Below are 16,224 nucleotides of genomic sequence, written 5' to 3' on the forward strand. Positions count from 1 at the left end.
CTGGGGCTACTGCTGCCGCCCTGAACCCAGGGCTATGAACCCTCTTCACCTCCTCAGCCCCTGGAAGGCCTGCTGGGAGCAGCAGCAGCAGCAAACTAGAAGAGACAGAGACAAAGACACAGAGAGAGAGAGAGAGAGAGAGAGAGAGAGAGAGAGAGACTGCCTTTGCAAAACAGCCCAGGCACGACTGAGCCTGGGCCTTCAGGCGGGACCCTCGCCAGGTCCACCCTGCTGGAGCAGCACAACTTCTGCAAAAGAGCAAGGCTCACGTGGAGGAGGCAGGGTCCCGATCCGGGCACTTCAAGTCACTGGCAGTAGAAGTCCCACTTCTGAAAGAAAGGGAAGGTCGCTGGTGGTGGGGGGGGGCATTCGCTGACTGCAACTCTGGCACGAGCAGCATCAAAATGCCTTTCATGGTACGGGCGCGGTTACTCAGGATCAGGGATAGGCCCTCTGCACAGGTTCAGAAGCACTGCCACCTTCCACGCTCAGCCTTGGGGAGCCCTTGCTCAAAACAACATGCAGGCAGGCTCCCCGGTAGAAGCCTACCAAGGCAGGTTCAGGTGCTTTCCCTTCTAAAGAGGCAAGGAACAACAAAGGCCCAAGGGGGGCGGGGGAATCCAGCCTGTGCCGTGTCTTACATAGCTGTGGGCAAGTCATAGTGGGCCAGGCCCACCCAGCGCAAATGCAGGGCAGGGATTTCCTCCAAAGCAGGCAGAGACCGCTGGGCCAGCTGACGCAGCCCTGCCCGCCAAAGAGAGAAGCAAAGCCCTGGGGAGAGGCGCGTATGCCGCAAACTTGGGAGATGGACAGCCAACGGGTGCAGAAGGGCCGTCCGCCGCAGCTCCAGGCGGCTTCTTGGGGGCTCGCTCAGTGTTGTCCAAACTGCAGGCACAACCTCATCCTTGCCCAGCAAACTAGTTATGTGAAGGAGGCAACAGGGTCATAAAAAAAGGCCTTGGGGTGGCAAAGTAAGTGGCCAGGTGGGAGAGGGAGAAGGAAAGAAGGCTGCCCCCCAGGCCCAGCCCTCCAGGGGTGCCACACTTACATCCGTCTTCACCTCCACCTTGCCAGGCTTCAGGTACTGGTTCTCCTGGACAACCGAGCTGGGGAAATAGCCCAAACGGGCCGGCTGCTCCCCGTAATAGTCACCTTGCACCTGGGCAGAGAGGGGGTGCATGAGCGACGTTCCTCCGCCAATTTCCCCACAGCAGGAGCCCCCTCTGCTGGCCATTTGGAGGAAGTCTCAGCAGCACCTCCGAGCCCACCCCCACCCCCACACCCAGACCACAGCTCAGGGCTTGGGGTGCCTCTTCGGAAGCCCAATTCCTCTTAATCATTCTCATCGCATTTGAACACCTTTAACTTGCAAAATGGTTTACAGCCTTTCCCCCCCCCCCCCCAATGTCATCCCCCCACCCTTGTCCCCATTTCAGAGATGGGCAACTGAGGCTGAAAAAGGCCAGCTAAAGTGGCCACCCAGAGACTGTGTAGGAGGCATGGAACTTGAACGCAAGACTCACAGGCAGAAATTTGCCCCTCTGTCTCTCAGGCTGCAGGCTCTGGTGAGCCAGACAAAAGCCAAGCACTCTGCCCATGCTCACGACTTCTCACATTTCACAGTTTGCACATCTTCACTGAGCTGTGGTCCTAACCCCGCAAATCCTGGCGGACGGGAAGGGCCCGGCCCCTACTCACGCTGCCACCCCAGAAGAGCCGCCCGCGGCCTTTCAGCTTGGAGAAGACGTAGACCACTTGGCCCCGCTGGACGTGGATGAAGCGGCAGTCGGGGGCGATGTAATCTTGCAGCGCCACTGCAATGGAGATGGGATCTGGGGGGGGGGGGAAGGGCCCAGGAGCCAGAGAGGTTCACCCAAGGGAAGTGAGCTCCACGCTCCCCCCACCCCGCGATGCCCGCTTCAGCCAGAACTCTTCGCCACAGGGGGAGATGCCTCGTGTGAAGCAGGAGTGTTTCTGGCCTTCCTGCATCTGCTACCAACGGATTTCATCGGAGGACCCTGAGCTCAGCACTACGCATCATTGCATAAGGCTACCCTCTTCCTCCCTCTCTCACAGAGCCCAAACCTTTCCACGCTCCCTCGCAGGAGCGGCTCCACCTTGGTGGCCTTCCTTTCCCAGCTCTACAATACCCAGCCCCAATTCGCAGATGGTGGGAACAAACTCCGGGTCCAAAGCCACACTTGCGGCCTTCTGGGGGACGTTCGGTGGGTCAGTCCGAGGGGCCCCTCGCCTGCCAGCACTTCCGTTCCCAGGGCGGGGGGGGAGGGGGGAGCACACTCACGGTTGCACTCGGCATCCGCGCACAGCTTCTTGTCCGCCAGCTTGCCCATCTGGCGCCCGCTCCCCACGGGGCCCCAAAAGGCACAGAGGAGCAGACCGGCCCAGAGGAAGTGGCAGGCGGCACCCGGCATTTTGCTGTCTAGACTGAGGCAGCCGAAGAGCTTCTTCGATGGAAAAACTGGTCGGCATCCAAGAGAAAATAAGGTCGTTTGAGGCGCTCGCCCTGACGAGTTTTGCCCATGCAGGAAAACTGGCTAAAGCCTGTCACCAACACATCCGCTCACCCACAGCCACGAGCTCAGCTGCGGTGCTGTCACGGAACCTTTACAAACATTCGAATTGCTGAGCAGCAAGGATCAGTCCTGAAAATTAGTAAGCGTTGCCACGTTACATATGCCTTTGCCCCAATTTTTCGGAAGCTCAAGCACAGGAACAGCCTTCCCGCTTACTTCCTTTCCCCTTGATTTTATAAGGAGGGAATGGAAAGCCCGGAACCACCAGGATGCTTCTTAAAACTTTCCAAATGGCATTTTCTCCCTGCCACGCAGCTTTTGCAGTCGAAGAATTCCAGTGCTATAAACACAAAGCGGGGTAAGGAGTTCCAGCCTGGGGTCCTTGCCTGGCTAAACAGGAAGCAGACGCCAAGAGAACAGGCTAGCCCTTGAGGAGAGGAGCTGCCACACGGAGCACCTTTGTGTGCTGCTGAGTTCACACACGTTCACACCCACCCACTTTCTTGGTGGGAGGGCAGGGAAGAGGGCAACACGCTGGGCCACTTTCATTTTATCCTCTGAAATTCCAGTGGGTTAGAACTACAGCAACGGAACTGCGGGTCAGTTGGATCAGGGAAGCCCCCAACTCCAGACAGACATTTTATAACCAGTGCACAGGGCGCTGCTGAACGCGGCCAATGCCTGCTCGTGAGGTGCGTCTCTTCCCATGCAGAAAGAGGGGGCCTGATCCAAAGAGCAGGGCGGTCCGTGCTCGTAAGCAACCTTAGCAGAGGTATCCCATGCCAGCATGTGCGCATGCTCCCTCCTGCCTCATCCTCACCCCAGCAACGGCCCACAACTGCCCTCTGCTGGCTCCTGGGTCTGGGCTGCCGCCAGCCCGGAATGCACCTCAGCCCACTGGGGTTTCTCCCACTGGAGCTGAAGTCAGCTAGCCAATGCTCCAGTGTAGCCCTTGCTCTTGCAGATTTGTGGTGAGAAATAAATGCAATGAAGGAGAATGATAGAATCATAGAATAGCAAAGTTGGAAGGGGCCTCTAATGCCATCAAGTCCAACCCCCTGCTCAATGCAGGAATCCACCCTAAAGCATCCCCGACAGATGGTTGTCCAGCTGCCTCTTGAAGGCCTCCAAGAGAGCAGAACAGTTTGGATCCACAGTGCCCCCCACTGGCTTTTAGCCAATATTGCAGCCTCAAGCTCACTGACGTATCGTCTATCTCCCCCGCCCCGCTTCCAAAGGCCCTTTCTTACCAGGGTGCAGCATGTCACTCTGGACCTGACCCAAATAAATAGCAGGTACCAGAGTAATAGGAATGATCAACAACTTGCCCCAGGAGTCTCCCACGATAGCACCGTCCCAAGGTTGCCCCACACTGGCTTTGTAACACACACTCTTAGCTGTCGCCTAGGTCCTGTTAAGAACTGCCTCCAGGTGATCAGGAAAGGAAGCTGTAGCACAGCCAGTTGTCAGGCTACAGTGACTGGCTCATAGACTCATAGACTAGTAGAGCTGGAAGGGTCCTATGAGGCCATCGAGTCCAACCCCCTGCTCAATGCAGGAATCCACAGGTGGCTGTTCAGCTGCCTCTTGACGGCCTCTAATGTGGGAGAGCCCACAACCTCCCTGGGTAATTGGTTCCATTATCATACTGCTCTAGCAGTCAGGAAGTTTTTCCTGATGTTACAGGAAGCCAGATTCTGGCTAGACTTCAGCCCATTCATGTCTAGTAAGAGGATGGACCTGTAAAAGCTAGTGGGATCCATTGCTAGGTTTTCTGCATACCTCCTCCCACCCCCACCTTCCAGGCAATAAAGAGCAAAAACCAAAGATAAAGAATAAACCAATGTTTTATTGCAAAACAGAAAAGCTCCAGGTGCAATGTCTGGCCGTCAGACCCTGGGTACAATGCTTTTGCAAGGAATCGGCTGCTCTCTTCCACGCTGCTTGAGCATACACAGACACACCTCCCAAGTTGCGGAGCATAGCCAGGGGCAGGTAGCTCTGCCTGCCCTTTTCTGCAGCTGATTCTCATTCTCTCTCTCTCTCTCTCTCTCTCTCTCTTCTTTCTCACACACACACACACACACACACACACACACCACTTACCTCACAGAACAGAACACTAAAACTCACAACCTAACCCATTTTACAGGCGATAACTAGAAGAGGGAGGGAAAGGAATCCGGGGGCAGGAGGCTGTGGGAGGCATCACTTCTTGGCAAAGGAGATCTTCATGGCATTGTTCTGTGTGATCTTGAAGCCCTGGAGAGCATCCCGGGCGGCTCCAGCCTGCACCTCGTTGTCAAACTCCACAAAGGCAATGTCGTGGCGGCCAGGCACCAGCCGCACTTCCTTGAAGCCTGGGAACCTGGAAGCAGAGGGCAAGCAAAGGCAGCTCAGGCCTGGGGCTTCCCCAAGGAGGGAGGGAGGGAGGGAGGGAGGGGAGTCCCAGGGAAGAGGGAGGCTGCTCTGCGACCGGCACGTGCCCACGCAGCAGGGGAAGGCGGAAGGCGCACAAAGGCAACCAGGACCTCGACACCTTTGTCAGACTCTTAAACCGAGTGGACGGAGCAGGGCAGAAGCCAGGGGCTCGAAGGCGCAAGCTGGGCAACGGGCAATTCAGGTCCGAGAGAGGGAGAGAGAAGAGGCCAGTAGTCCTGGAGCCCAGCTGAAGGTCTCCATCGTCAGGATTCTCTTGCAGATAGCGAGAGCACCAAACGTGCAACACGTTGCAAAGGACCGGCACACAGGGCCTTTCCACGTTCCCGTTATGAGCCACAACGGAGATCCTAAAAGCTTCCAGATCTTAGCGCTCAAACTCTCCCACCGCCAAAACCCTGCAGACCGCAGAAGTCAGCCTCCGCAGCCCGCCGTTGCCCCCACAGAGCAAACCCTCCACCGCCTGCCCTGTAGCAGCGGGGAATAGCCAGGCACTTACTGGTTGAAGAGCATGGAGAGCATCAGCTCGTTTGTCTCCTCAGGCAGGTTGGTGAGGAACAAGATGTGGTTGGGCGGATTCTCCGATAGCTGCGAGAGGCAGAAGGATCCAGTCACCCGAAAGCTCCAAGGCACCACGAGCCCCGGGAATGGCTTGAGCGCCGGGACGACGCCTGAGCCCCCGTAACGGGGCCCGGCCCACCCGCAACCTCATGCTCCATCATCCCGCCAGATGCAGCGCCGGGCCTTCTTACAGATTCCTCTGCACGGCCTGCAGCCCCGGTGCCACCCACAGCGTCTGGCGAGCCCAGGCGCCTCCCCACTCACCGGCTGAGCAGGGGCCATCTGCCCCGGCAGCATCTGCTGTGGCGGCATAGCCCCCGGGGGCATGGAGCCGGGCGCCATGCCAGGTGGCGGCATCATCCCCGGAGGGGGCATGTATGGGGGCTGGCCTGGCATGTGGTGCATCATGCGCGGGGCTTGGTTCATGGGTGGCATGCCCTGTGGAGAAGAGAGAGCGAGACCGCACGTCCCTGAGCAGGAGCACTCTGGCCCAGGACAGGCAAGGGCTGCCCAAAGACCCCACCGCCCAAAGGGTGGCTGAGGCAGCTGCACCTCAGGGACCCGTGCCAGGCCCACAATGGGGGAAAGGGTTAACCTGAGATTGCCAACCCAGCCAGCAGGTCAATTGTCGAATTCACAAAGCTTCGACCGGAATCTGCTTACACTTTCAAATGCTACTGCCTTCGAAGGAGCAATACAGCCCCGTCCTCTCTGGTGTATTGGCCCAATTATGCAAAGTGCCTGCATGCAGCAGATTTTAACGGAACAATCCGGAGATTACACCGGACAGATTTTGCTGACTTTTCCCCACACCCTGCAGAGGGGAATCATGGGCCCCCGGGGTGCAGGAACTCACCGGCACCGCGCCTTGCACGGCAGGGGCCACCGGTGCAGCCGCCCCGGGGATCTGCTTCTTGACAGCTGGCGCTTCCTGGCCCTTGGGCTTCCGCTTCTCTCTCTTGCGATCCCGCTCCACGAATGTGCCCTTCATCTTGGCTATGATGTCAGAGTCAGATTTTGAATACTGGATCCGCTGGATGTGGAAAGGAAGCGCTGGGTTGAACAGGACAGTGGGAATGAACCACAGATGCAAATGACTAGCCCTGCTGGAACCTGAAACCCAGGTTTCAGAATAAGCTGCCATAGGCTATTTGCCAGGTTAGCAACATGGCTCAGAAACTTGAGAGGTGAGCAATGGGGGGGGGGGGAAATCCTCCAATGAGCACAAGAGAAAGATAGAGAGAGCGAGTGTTATGAAGCTAAAGCGAGCTTCTTTGAAATAAGCTGGAACAATAATCCCACATCCCAACCGACCCTTCCCAGTTGGTAGGTGAATGCACTTCTGTGAAGTCTACACATGCAGTGCTCACATCAGTAGTCCTGGACGTATCTGCGCCGTTGGCACTGAATCATAGAATCACAGAATAGCAGAGCCGGAAGGGGCCTATAAGGCCATCGAGTCCAACCCCCTGCTCAATGCAGGAATCCACCCTAAAGCATCCCTGACAGACGGTTGTCCAGCTGCCTCTTGAAGGCCTCTAGGGTGGGAGAGCCCACCACCTCCCTAGGTCACGGGTTCCATTGTCGCACTGCTCTAACAGGAAGAATGCCCCATTCTTCCTTAGGAACAGGCCCACGTGCCAGAAACATCTCCTCGAGCTTCGATGAAACCTTAAGCCCCAACCTAGGTGGCACTTTCCATCAGCCAAGAAGCCGAAAAACAGCCCACCCCTCAGAGGCCGATCCCTCCCCGCCCCCAAGCAGCAGCACTTACCATAGGCTTGTCATAAAAAGGGAAACCTTGCATGGAGCGCAAGGCGTTGGTGGCACTGCTGATCTCCTTGAAGATGACAAAGGCCTGACCCCGCATCTTCAGGCTGCGGGACACCAGAATGTCAAGGATCTGGCCAAACTGGGAGAAAATGGCGTAGAGGGACTTCTTCAGTTCTAAGAAGGAGAAGCACAAGATGAACCACGTTTACACTTTGCCCTTAGGCTGAGCAGCGATGGCTCGAGGCCAAAATGCGGGTTGGATTTAGGTGTTTCTAAGGTGACAGAGCTGCCTCTCAGCTTTTGGAGTGGGCATCAAAACCCATAATCCTGCAGGTAAGAATGGCGATACCCTCCACCACCCCACCACATACTGGGACGAAGATTCAGCCATTTCAGAATAGGGCCTCTTCACTCAACTATAGCAGGACAGTGAAACAAAAAGTACGCCCTTTACACACCAACTCCACCCCACTCTCGACAAAATGCTGGAAGATGAAGAGCCTCTCACCATCCTTCTTGATTTTCTCATTGAGATTGTTAATGTAGATGGTGTGATTGGGCCGAGCTTCTGGGACAGCCATTGCGACCGCACCGTCAACGGCGACTCTGGTAGCGGGAGAAAAGAACCTCATCAGAAAAAGCAGGGTGACGAATTCCCAAAGAACTGGAAATGGACTCAAAAGAGAACACAGCTGCTGACAAAAACATGACCCTCTCACCACGCCTTAGCTAGACCTAAGGTTTATCCCGGGATCATCCCTGCCTGCTCCCGGGATCCCGTGTGTGTGTGTCATTTGCATGAACAGGGATGACCCGGGGATAAACCTTAGGTCTAGCTAAGGCCCAAGGGGTGTTACCTTTTCCTGGAAAGGCAAGTGCAGAGCCCACCTGCTTCCCACCTGGGATGCAGAGCACTCTCTGTGCACTCTCTACCTGGTTAGTGAGAAATCTGCCCATAATCCAACACTGCCGTTCTGAGTCTCTGGAGACCGTCCCGTCCCCGGTCCCCCACCCCACCCGGCCTCAGAGCACAATGACAGAAGGAAAAGGGAGGCAGTTCAGCCAGGATCACAAGGCCCAAAGAGCCAAGAACTCCCCAAAAGCAATCTGGGCCCGAGGGAGGCACGGCCCAGTCCGGGGCCAGGAGCGGCCTTCCAGCACGGGGCGGGCGTTGACCCAGGGCCACTCAGGGCTGGCCAAATGCTCGGGGTTCGAAGGCAGGGCGTGAAACGTACTGGAATAAAACAAGGGGCTTCTTCCCAAGCCCCCTTGGCCGCTGCTCCTTAATGCTGCAGCCTTTCCCCACCCTGGCGCCCTCCAGATGTGCTTGTGCTGCCTGGGGGGGTCCTGGGACTTGCAGGTCAACACATCTGGAAGGCAGCAGATCGGGCACAGCAGCCTTGAAGCCTCCTCGCTCCGCAGCTTGTCTATTCGGCGCTCACGAGTGCCAGGCGCTGCGCTGCGCCGGCCCCCGCCTCCCGCCCTGAGCGACCCCTCCCCTCCCCTTCCCTCCGCCCCCCCTCCCGGCTCTACTGCTCCCCCAAAGCCCACCGGCAGAAGCCGGGCTCCTCGGAAAGCCCCGGATGTGGGGCAAAGGGCGGACCGAGGAGGGGGCGATGCCCGGAGGTCGGGGGGGGCAGGCCGCGGAGGGCACAGAGGGCCCCGGATGTGACGGTTCGCCCACCCACTCGCCCTGCCGGGGTGGCGGCGACGGGAAAGTTGTTCCCGGCCCGCCCAGACCGAGCCCAGCAACAATGGCCGTGCCGGCAGGAGGGGCGGGCCCCAGCCTGGCAGCCCCGCTCCGCCCTGGGCCCCGATGGCGCCCCTCGCGCCCGATCCCTCACCGATTGCGCGCAGGCGGCGGCGGAGCGAGAAGAGAAGCCGCGTCTCTACGCTCGAATGGAGCGAAGCCACGCCCCCCAGCTGGGGCTGGCCAATCGCGAAGCCCTGTTCCTCATCCTCTCTCTGTACGCCCGCTATTGGACGCCCCGTTGCCCAATCAGAGGCTTTCGCCTATGAGGGATGACGCGATGTAGCTGCCCGCCGGAACCGTCGTATTGGACCCGCTTCCGTCTCCGCCCCCTTTCCAAACAGGGGCTCCGGACTGGACGCTCGCTTCGAACCCCTATGAGCTGCCCTTCATTCCAGGCGCCGCGTTCTATTGGCGACTCAGGAAAAGGCGGGGCAGACGCCAAGAGGGGCGCCTAGCGATGACGCCTGGGCACGCGACCCGGAAGGGGTCGGAGACACGTGGCATCTGACAACGGCGGCCGGCCGTTCCTGGAGTGACCTCTGACCCCTGGCCGTGACCCTAAGGGCCGAATTCCGGCGCTGACCTCTTTCTGTGGAGCTGGCCAGGGGCCCTCCTGCACCGAAAGCCCCCCACGGACCCCCCCCACCGCCGAAGTGCCCCTGGGAAGCCAGGCATGGCCCAGGCCCCGCGGGCCGCCGCGCCCCCTCCCCCGGCCCCGCCGCCCCCTCCTCCGCCGCCCCCAGGGCCACGAGGGGCCCAGCTCCTCAAAGCGGCGCTGGAGCAGGCGGCCGCCGGGGAGCAGGACGGCGTGCGGGAGCTCTTGAGGCGCAGGAAGGCCAGGTGTGCAGTCCCCGCCCAGCGGGGTGTCGGGACAGGGTGGCATCACGCCTGTGCCGGGGGAGGGAGGCAAGCAGGCAGGCAGGCAGGCGATGGTGGCGACCAGGGAAGCCCCACCTGCGCCCCCCACCAAGATGAGAGTTTGGGTCACCTTGGCGGGCATGTGTGGTTGGAAAGTGGCTTCAGAGAGCGGGGTTGGGGGGAGGGTTTGTACACGCCTCAGTTGGCACCGCAAAGGTTAATCAGGCGGGTTGTGCTGCTTAGTTTCTTTTCTTTTGAGGCTGGATATTCAGAAGAAAAACACAAAGCCAGCCCGGGGTGTGTGTGTGTGCATATGTGGAGTTTTCTCAGCAAGGCTAACCGATATCTGAAAGGCCCAAGCACCGTTGGCCGAGTGGTTGTGGTGTTATAGGATGTTCACATACGTTCTGACGTCTGCAGGGGGGGGGGAGTTGGCGCTGTATAGTGCTGGATGGTGCTCACAGCGTCTGCTTACACTTCCTGGGTTTTCTTCTTTAAAAAAAAACGTTGTAGGTGTGTCTGGGCAGCCATGCACTATCTATTTTTGCTTTGAATACTTGGGACAGAAGAAGTGTCCTGTGTAACTGAAGCCTGCTTAGTTCATAGAATCGTAGAACAGTAGCGTTGGAAGGGGCCTCTAAGGCCATCGAGTCCAACCCCTTGCTCAGTGCAGGAATCCATCTTAAAGCGCCCCTGACAGATGGCTGTCCAGCTGCCTGTTCAATGCCTCCAGTGCGGGAGAGCCCACCACCTCCCTCGGTCATGGGTTCCCTAAACGCTGCTACATGATACGTCATTCTTTCCTCTCCAAGTCAGCTTTTGGCATGACTTGGGGGTTGCATATATGATACCCTGGGCAACCGCAGCTTCATTTGCAATGTATAACTAAAATGTTCTAATTGCAGAAGTTCTGTCTCCCTGGAATGTGGGTGGTGTTCCATTTTGTCTCCATGATTCTCCATTTCCACACTGCCCTCCTTTCCACTTCCTGTAAGCCAAGGAGCACCCACCCCACCCCACCCCACCCCGAGGCAGCTACAGCTGAAGCCGTTTTCCTGAGTCTCCCCATTAAGTGTTTTGGGATGAGAAATGTGCAGCGCCTTGTTAATTATGCAGGGGGGGAAAGTGCTGGTAATGTTGAGCCAGGATCTTAAGTGGCTCTTAAGGTTACTGTTTTTTCTCTCTCCCTCTCTGTTCCAGTTTTAGCGAGCGTTTGAAGTGGCTTCTCCTGAACAACCCTGTCCCTTCTTTAATCCAGGAGGGTCCCCAGTGAGTATTGATTTTTCTTTACTGTAAAAGGGAACTGTGTGGTAATAGCTTGCAGAGTAGATAGGCGCTTATACAGCACAGTCCCCCACTCCAATCCTTTTCATATGTCGCACTAACCGACAAAGGAAAGAAGAGGAAAAAAAGCCACATTTGAGATATATGTGTATGATGTTAATAGCTCCAAGCAACGCAAAACACTGCTGTATCCTCACAACAGCCCTGTAAGGTTAAGAGAGAGGTGGGGGTGTAGCCCTCCCAGTGAGCTTCATTGTGGAGGAGGGATTTCACCCTGGGTCCAAGCCCTCTGGTCTAGGTGGGGTGCTTCAAGACTGGGGACTAAATCCAGTGTTAAACAAGTGGACTACCACTCACGCAACGGGGCTTTTCCTCCCTGCACACATACCCCACACACTCCCTAAATCAGCTTCGGAGGATCCAGAGCAGATTTAGGGGGGCTATTAGGGGAGGGGGGGATTTGTTCTGCCAGTAATGTCTGTTCTGCTAGTGGAAGGAAGGAAAGGAACCTCTCGTGCAAGCACTTGAGTCACTGCTGACTCCTAGAGAGACGGCTGCTTTCGCTGACATTTTCTTGGCAGACTTTTTGTAGCAGAGTGGTTTGCCATTGCCTTCCCCAGTCGGAGTTACCTTTCCCCCAGCTACATGGGTACTCATTTTACTGACCTCAGAAGGATGGAAGGCTGAGTCGACCTGAGCCAGCTGCCTGAGAACCAGCTTCCGCTGGGATCGAACTCAGGCTGTGGGGAGCATTTCGGCTGCAGTAACTGCCGCTTACCACTCTGCGCCACACGAGACTCTTCTGCTAGTGGAAGGACATCATAGAATCATAGAATAGTAGAGTTGGAAGGGGCCTACAAAGCCAGTGAGTCCAACCCCCTGCTCAGTCCTTATTTACAACCCTGTGAATCTGCCATAGCTGCATCATAGCAAGCACCAAATTTATCAGCGAGTACAGATGACAGTATCCTAAAAGCATGGGCTTTCTTCTACTTAAAGGAAGTTTCTGAGACTTTGTGGCTACGAGGATAGGCTTAAAAGTATGTGAAGAACTGTTGGTCTATCCAGAAGGGGATGCTGAGCAGTGCTCAGAGAAGGTGGGGGTTCATGTTCAGCTTTGCATTTTGCTCTTCCCTCCCTCCCCCCCCCCCCACTCCTTCTTGTAGGAGAAAATGTTGTGCAAAATAATGGGTGGTATCACACCGGCAAACAGTTTTCGCTGCTATAAATATGATTGTAGAAGACTTTTTTTTTTAAAAGGAACTTTATTGTTTGGACATTAGCACAGCAGTGCGACCTTTCTGGCTTTCTCCCTCCTCCAGGTGTGGTCTGGTGGCCCTGTGGATGGCAGGTGCGCTGCTCTCTCTGCCCACAGCCGTTTCCTTGGAGAAAATTGTGCAGGTGGCCTTGGAACGGGGCTACACTGCTCAGGGGGAAATGTTCTCAGGTTGGTAGCTGAAGTGGCACAGCGGATGTATCCTGCAAACCAAACCTGCCAAAATTGTGCCTGTCTTGGGTCCGCAGGGAAAGGACCTGGAAGCATTTTAGCCCACAGTCTGGTTGCTCCCAGAGATCCCCGCCTCCTGCATGAGCCTGACCTGGGCCTGGGGGCTTTGCTTGCCCGGGGACTATGCCAGAGCTGCCCCAGCAACCCCTTTCTCTCTTCTGCTTCTGCCCACTTCAGCTGCTGACATGGCGAAGCTGGCCGAGGGGGTGTTCCCCTGCAAAACAGAACTTCTTTCTGGAGGCCTGGAGGGGCAGAGCCAGGAAAGGATCCTTCGGCATCTCTGCACCGGCTTCCCAGTGCTGATACCGTATCCTTTTGGGCGGAACGCTGGGGCGGGGACTTACCATGTGTACTTCCTTGCTCAAGGCTCCCGGGAGGACAAAAGAGGAAAGGGAAACGTTGGGCCTGCCTCGCTCCGTGGGTGTTCCCCACTTCCACCCAGCCTCTCACCGGCATCCCCTATGGCGAACAGTGGAGGGCAGCGGCGAGAGCAGCTTCTCCAGAGAAGCGGCCAGTGCCAGCCGCCGTATTTCTTCCCATTTGAGCAAGAGTCTCTTAGGCCAGACCTTAACTTCCGGCTCAGCTACGATGAGGACTCCAATCACGAGCCCTGCCTCAGGCGCGGCTACAAGGCTCACTGGGCCATCGCTTCGGGTACGTTTCGCTGCCCCCTGTGTCGCCAGCAGGGTGAAGGGGGCTGGTGGAGCCGCTCTGTACCTGGCTATTTCCTCTCTCCCTCCATAACTAGGCTAGAGAGAAGGAAAGTCTTTCCATGGGCTATGAGAGCTCTGCCCACAAGGGGGCAGTCATCCCCAGGCTGCTGTGCTGGGGGCCCCAGGGGAAGGGCAGCCCTCTCGAGAGGCCTGAGTAAGGAGCCTCCCATTTGGCCCCGGAGAGCGGGAGGGGCAAATGAGGCTGCCTCTCCTCACAGGACCTGTATGGGCACAACCGTGCTGCTGTCACAAGCCCAGCTCCTCAGGGCTCCTTTCCAGGAACGCCAATTCCCCCACCCCACCGAGTACCAAGAGCTACCTCCTGCAGCCTGTCAAACCATCTCCCTATTTGGGCCACGTGTTCCGGAGGAAATCTCTCCCTTCCTCCCCTCCTGTGCTTTTAAGCCAGGGGTGGGAAACCTGCAGCCCTCCAGATGTTGTTGAACTCCAGCTCCCATCAGCCCCAGACAGCATGAGAGCTGGAGTTTCACAGCATCCCAGTTTCTTCTCTTTCTATGCTTGTTTGTTTAATATCTATTCTTATCTGCCCAACAAAAAGTTCCCTGGGTGGATTGCATGATGGTTATTATTTGCATGATTTTATCTTGAAGTCTCAGCGTGGGTTTTGGCACGTCTTTATGCAAGCAGAGTCAAAATCTCAAGTTCAGCTGCATGTCAGAGGTGTAAAATCCAACAAACTTGACTAGAAGTGGCCCGCCCTCCACCTTTGACACCCCTTTTTAAACCACACAGCACAACATTCCAGCGTTGTTGCCCATCACACAGTTGCCAGGCTTTGGGGAAGGGGCTGTCGATGCAAGGACAGCACAAGATGGGAGGGGGATGCTGTTGGGGAGGACAGGCTGGGCCAGGGGGCCCAATGGGCCCATGTGGGCCAAGGGCTGCCAGTTGAGGTGCAGGGCTGCACGTTCACAGCCCGACGGGAGGGCCGAGGATCGTGCCCGGGTGACACTCGCGTTGTCCTCTTCTTCCCCAGGAGCTCTCCTTGGCCTGAAGGGCGGCTTCCGGCTGCCTCCCTGCCAGGAGGATGAGGAGATCCCAGGGCTCTTCCACGCCGCCCCAGCGGCCGCCCCCCTCCCGCCCCTGGAGGCCGTGGCCGAGACGTATCTGCTGTGCAAGCAGGGCAAGAGCTGCCGCTACCAGCTGTGGAGCTACGCTCAGGTACAGGGGAGCAACGCCCAGCTGACGGACTTCAGCCCCAAGCGGGCGGCCGACGGCAAGGTCTACGTTGTGCCCGCCGGGGGCGTGCGGGAGGGGCTGTGCGGAAAAGCCGTGCTGCTGTGGCCGGGGCCGCCGCAGGGCTCCCGTTCCTGCTGAGCAGGCGCAAGAGTGCAGGAGCGCAGACTGCTTCTTGGGCTAAAGGGTGAGCTCCGCCTCCAAAGTCTCACCTGGAAGGCGGATATCTGCGTGAGCAAAAGGCCCGTTTCCTGTCTGAGCATGTGGAGGGTTCTGCCGAGGGCACCAGAGGTGCGCGCTAGCCACTCTTCCTGCCTGGCAGGACCAGGCCTTTCCTGCTCTAGAACCACAACAGCGGTGAATCCCACGGACTGCGAAGGGCCATGTTTGCATCTGGGGTGACTGGGCCGTGCCACAGATACCAGCCTGGCCGGTGCACGTAGGAAGAGTCAATAGCCCTTCACTGCTGCATTCCAGGAATAGCACGAGGCTTAAAAAGAAGTCTGGAATTTCCTTCGTTTCAAAGCCAAGTTGGTTTGAGGCCAATAACTTTTTCTGGAATAAGTTACTTGTGGGGGTGAGGGAGAGAGGTAAGCTTATACTCCAAAGTGTCTGTTAGATCCAGTGTTGTTGCCAAAACTACCTTAAAAGTGTGAGGCGCTCTCTGGTCCAGGATTTGTTTTGTTTTGGTAAAGCACCTGGAGAGTTTCAGCTATTGGGCAGTATAGAAATGTAAAGGATTAATTAATGAAGAGAGGAAGTATAGTGGGGGTGGGGGTGGGGGTGGGGGTGGGGGTTGGATGTCAGCTGAAGCCCTGCCTCTGCAGTGGGTCTGTGTGTGTGTCAGGGCTGGCTTGGGCAAGTGGCTGCCTCCGCCTCAGCCCCTCCATCTGTACAATGAAAACAAGGACTTCATGCTTGTTCTGATGGTGAACAAAACAAGGGTTGTAAAGTGCTTTGGAAATTAAAAGTGTTTACGCAATTGCTAAACAGCAGAAAATGTTGGTGTGGGAGAATGCATGAAAGTATTACCTCCAAGGTGTAGAATGCCCTCTCTTCTCCCCCCACCCCCACCCCGCCGGATGAAATGTGCTGTGGCGGTGGCTGATTTTGTAAACCAGCACAGCTGGTCCAGATGCTTCTGGCCTGGAAGGAGGCCTGTTCAGGGCCTGAGTGGCGTCCAGCCAGCCTGGGCGCTATTTCCAGCTCTCTCCCTCCACCACGGCCTTTGTCCCCTTCCTCGGGAGGGGCTCTGTCCATGGCGACAGGAAACAAGAAGCTTTTGTGGCAGGCTCCCAAAATAGTGTCTCCTTCCTTGTTCCATCCAAAGTGGGACGCCAGGATGACGGTCACCTCCCGGCCCCTCCCTGCTGGGACCTTTGAAACCTCAGTAGTAGAGATGAGCAGTTCAGATCCAACTGCCTGGAAGGAGGGCCGGCCCACAGCAGGGGGTGGTGGAGAGGGGAACCGCTCGGGGGCTTTTGAGAGCCTCGCTGGGGCAGACTTGGGCCCTGGCTGGCCAGGTCTGTAGGTCACAGCTGTTCCCAAGGCCCCCGTCTCGGCTGCCAGGTTCCCTCCCAATACCAGGCCTGTGGAGTCGCTTCA

At 57.2% G+C, this 16,224-nt stretch overlaps 3 protein-coding genes across 3 annotated transcripts; 1 reads left to right on the plus strand and 2 right to left on the minus strand.

The window, feature by feature from the left end:
• Positions 1-305: 305 nt before the first annotated feature.
• MIA (MIA SH3 domain containing) lies at positions 306-2,432 on the minus strand. The gene is made up of 4 exons (XM_063139786.1): positions 2,303-2,432; positions 1,699-1,832; positions 1,049-1,159; positions 306-329 (listed from the first exon to the last, which is right to left on the minus strand). The coding sequence occupies exons 1-4, from the start codon at positions 2,430-2,432 to the stop codon at positions 306-308; spliced, it is 399 nt and encodes a 132-aa protein (XP_062995856.1).
• Positions 2,433-4,363: 1,931 nt separating this feature from the next.
• Positions 4,364-9,209, minus strand: SNRPA (small nuclear ribonucleoprotein polypeptide A). The gene is made up of 7 exons (XM_063139667.1): positions 9,152-9,209; positions 7,816-7,913; positions 7,309-7,481; positions 6,391-6,567; positions 5,799-5,972; positions 5,473-5,561; positions 4,364-4,902 (listed from the first exon to the last, which is right to left on the minus strand). The coding sequence occupies exons 2-7, from the start codon at positions 7,886-7,888 to the stop codon at positions 4,743-4,745; spliced, it is 846 nt and encodes a 281-aa protein (XP_062995737.1). The 5' UTR covers positions 7,889-7,913; positions 9,152-9,209; the 3' UTR covers positions 4,364-4,742.
• A 524-nt stretch (positions 9,210-9,733) lies between these two features.
• Positions 9,734-15,286, plus strand: ACTMAP (actin maturation protease). Its single transcript, XM_063139787.1, has 6 exons — positions 9,734-9,900; positions 11,119-11,187; positions 12,525-12,649; positions 12,887-13,016; positions 13,293-13,363; positions 14,420-15,286. Exons 1-6 carry the CDS (start codon positions 9,734-9,736, stop codon positions 14,758-14,760), a joined length of 903 nt encoding a protein of 300 aa, XP_062995857.1. The 3' UTR covers positions 14,761-15,286.
• The last annotated feature ends 938 nt before the right edge of the window (positions 15,287-16,224 follow it).

Source organism: Elgaria multicarinata, chromosome 13, assembly GCF_023053635.1.
Source record: "Elgaria multicarinata webbii isolate HBS135686 ecotype San Diego chromosome 13, rElgMul1.1.pri, whole genome shotgun sequence".
NCBI classification, from domain to species: domain Eukaryota; kingdom Metazoa; phylum Chordata; class Lepidosauria; order Squamata; family Anguidae; genus Elgaria; species Elgaria multicarinata.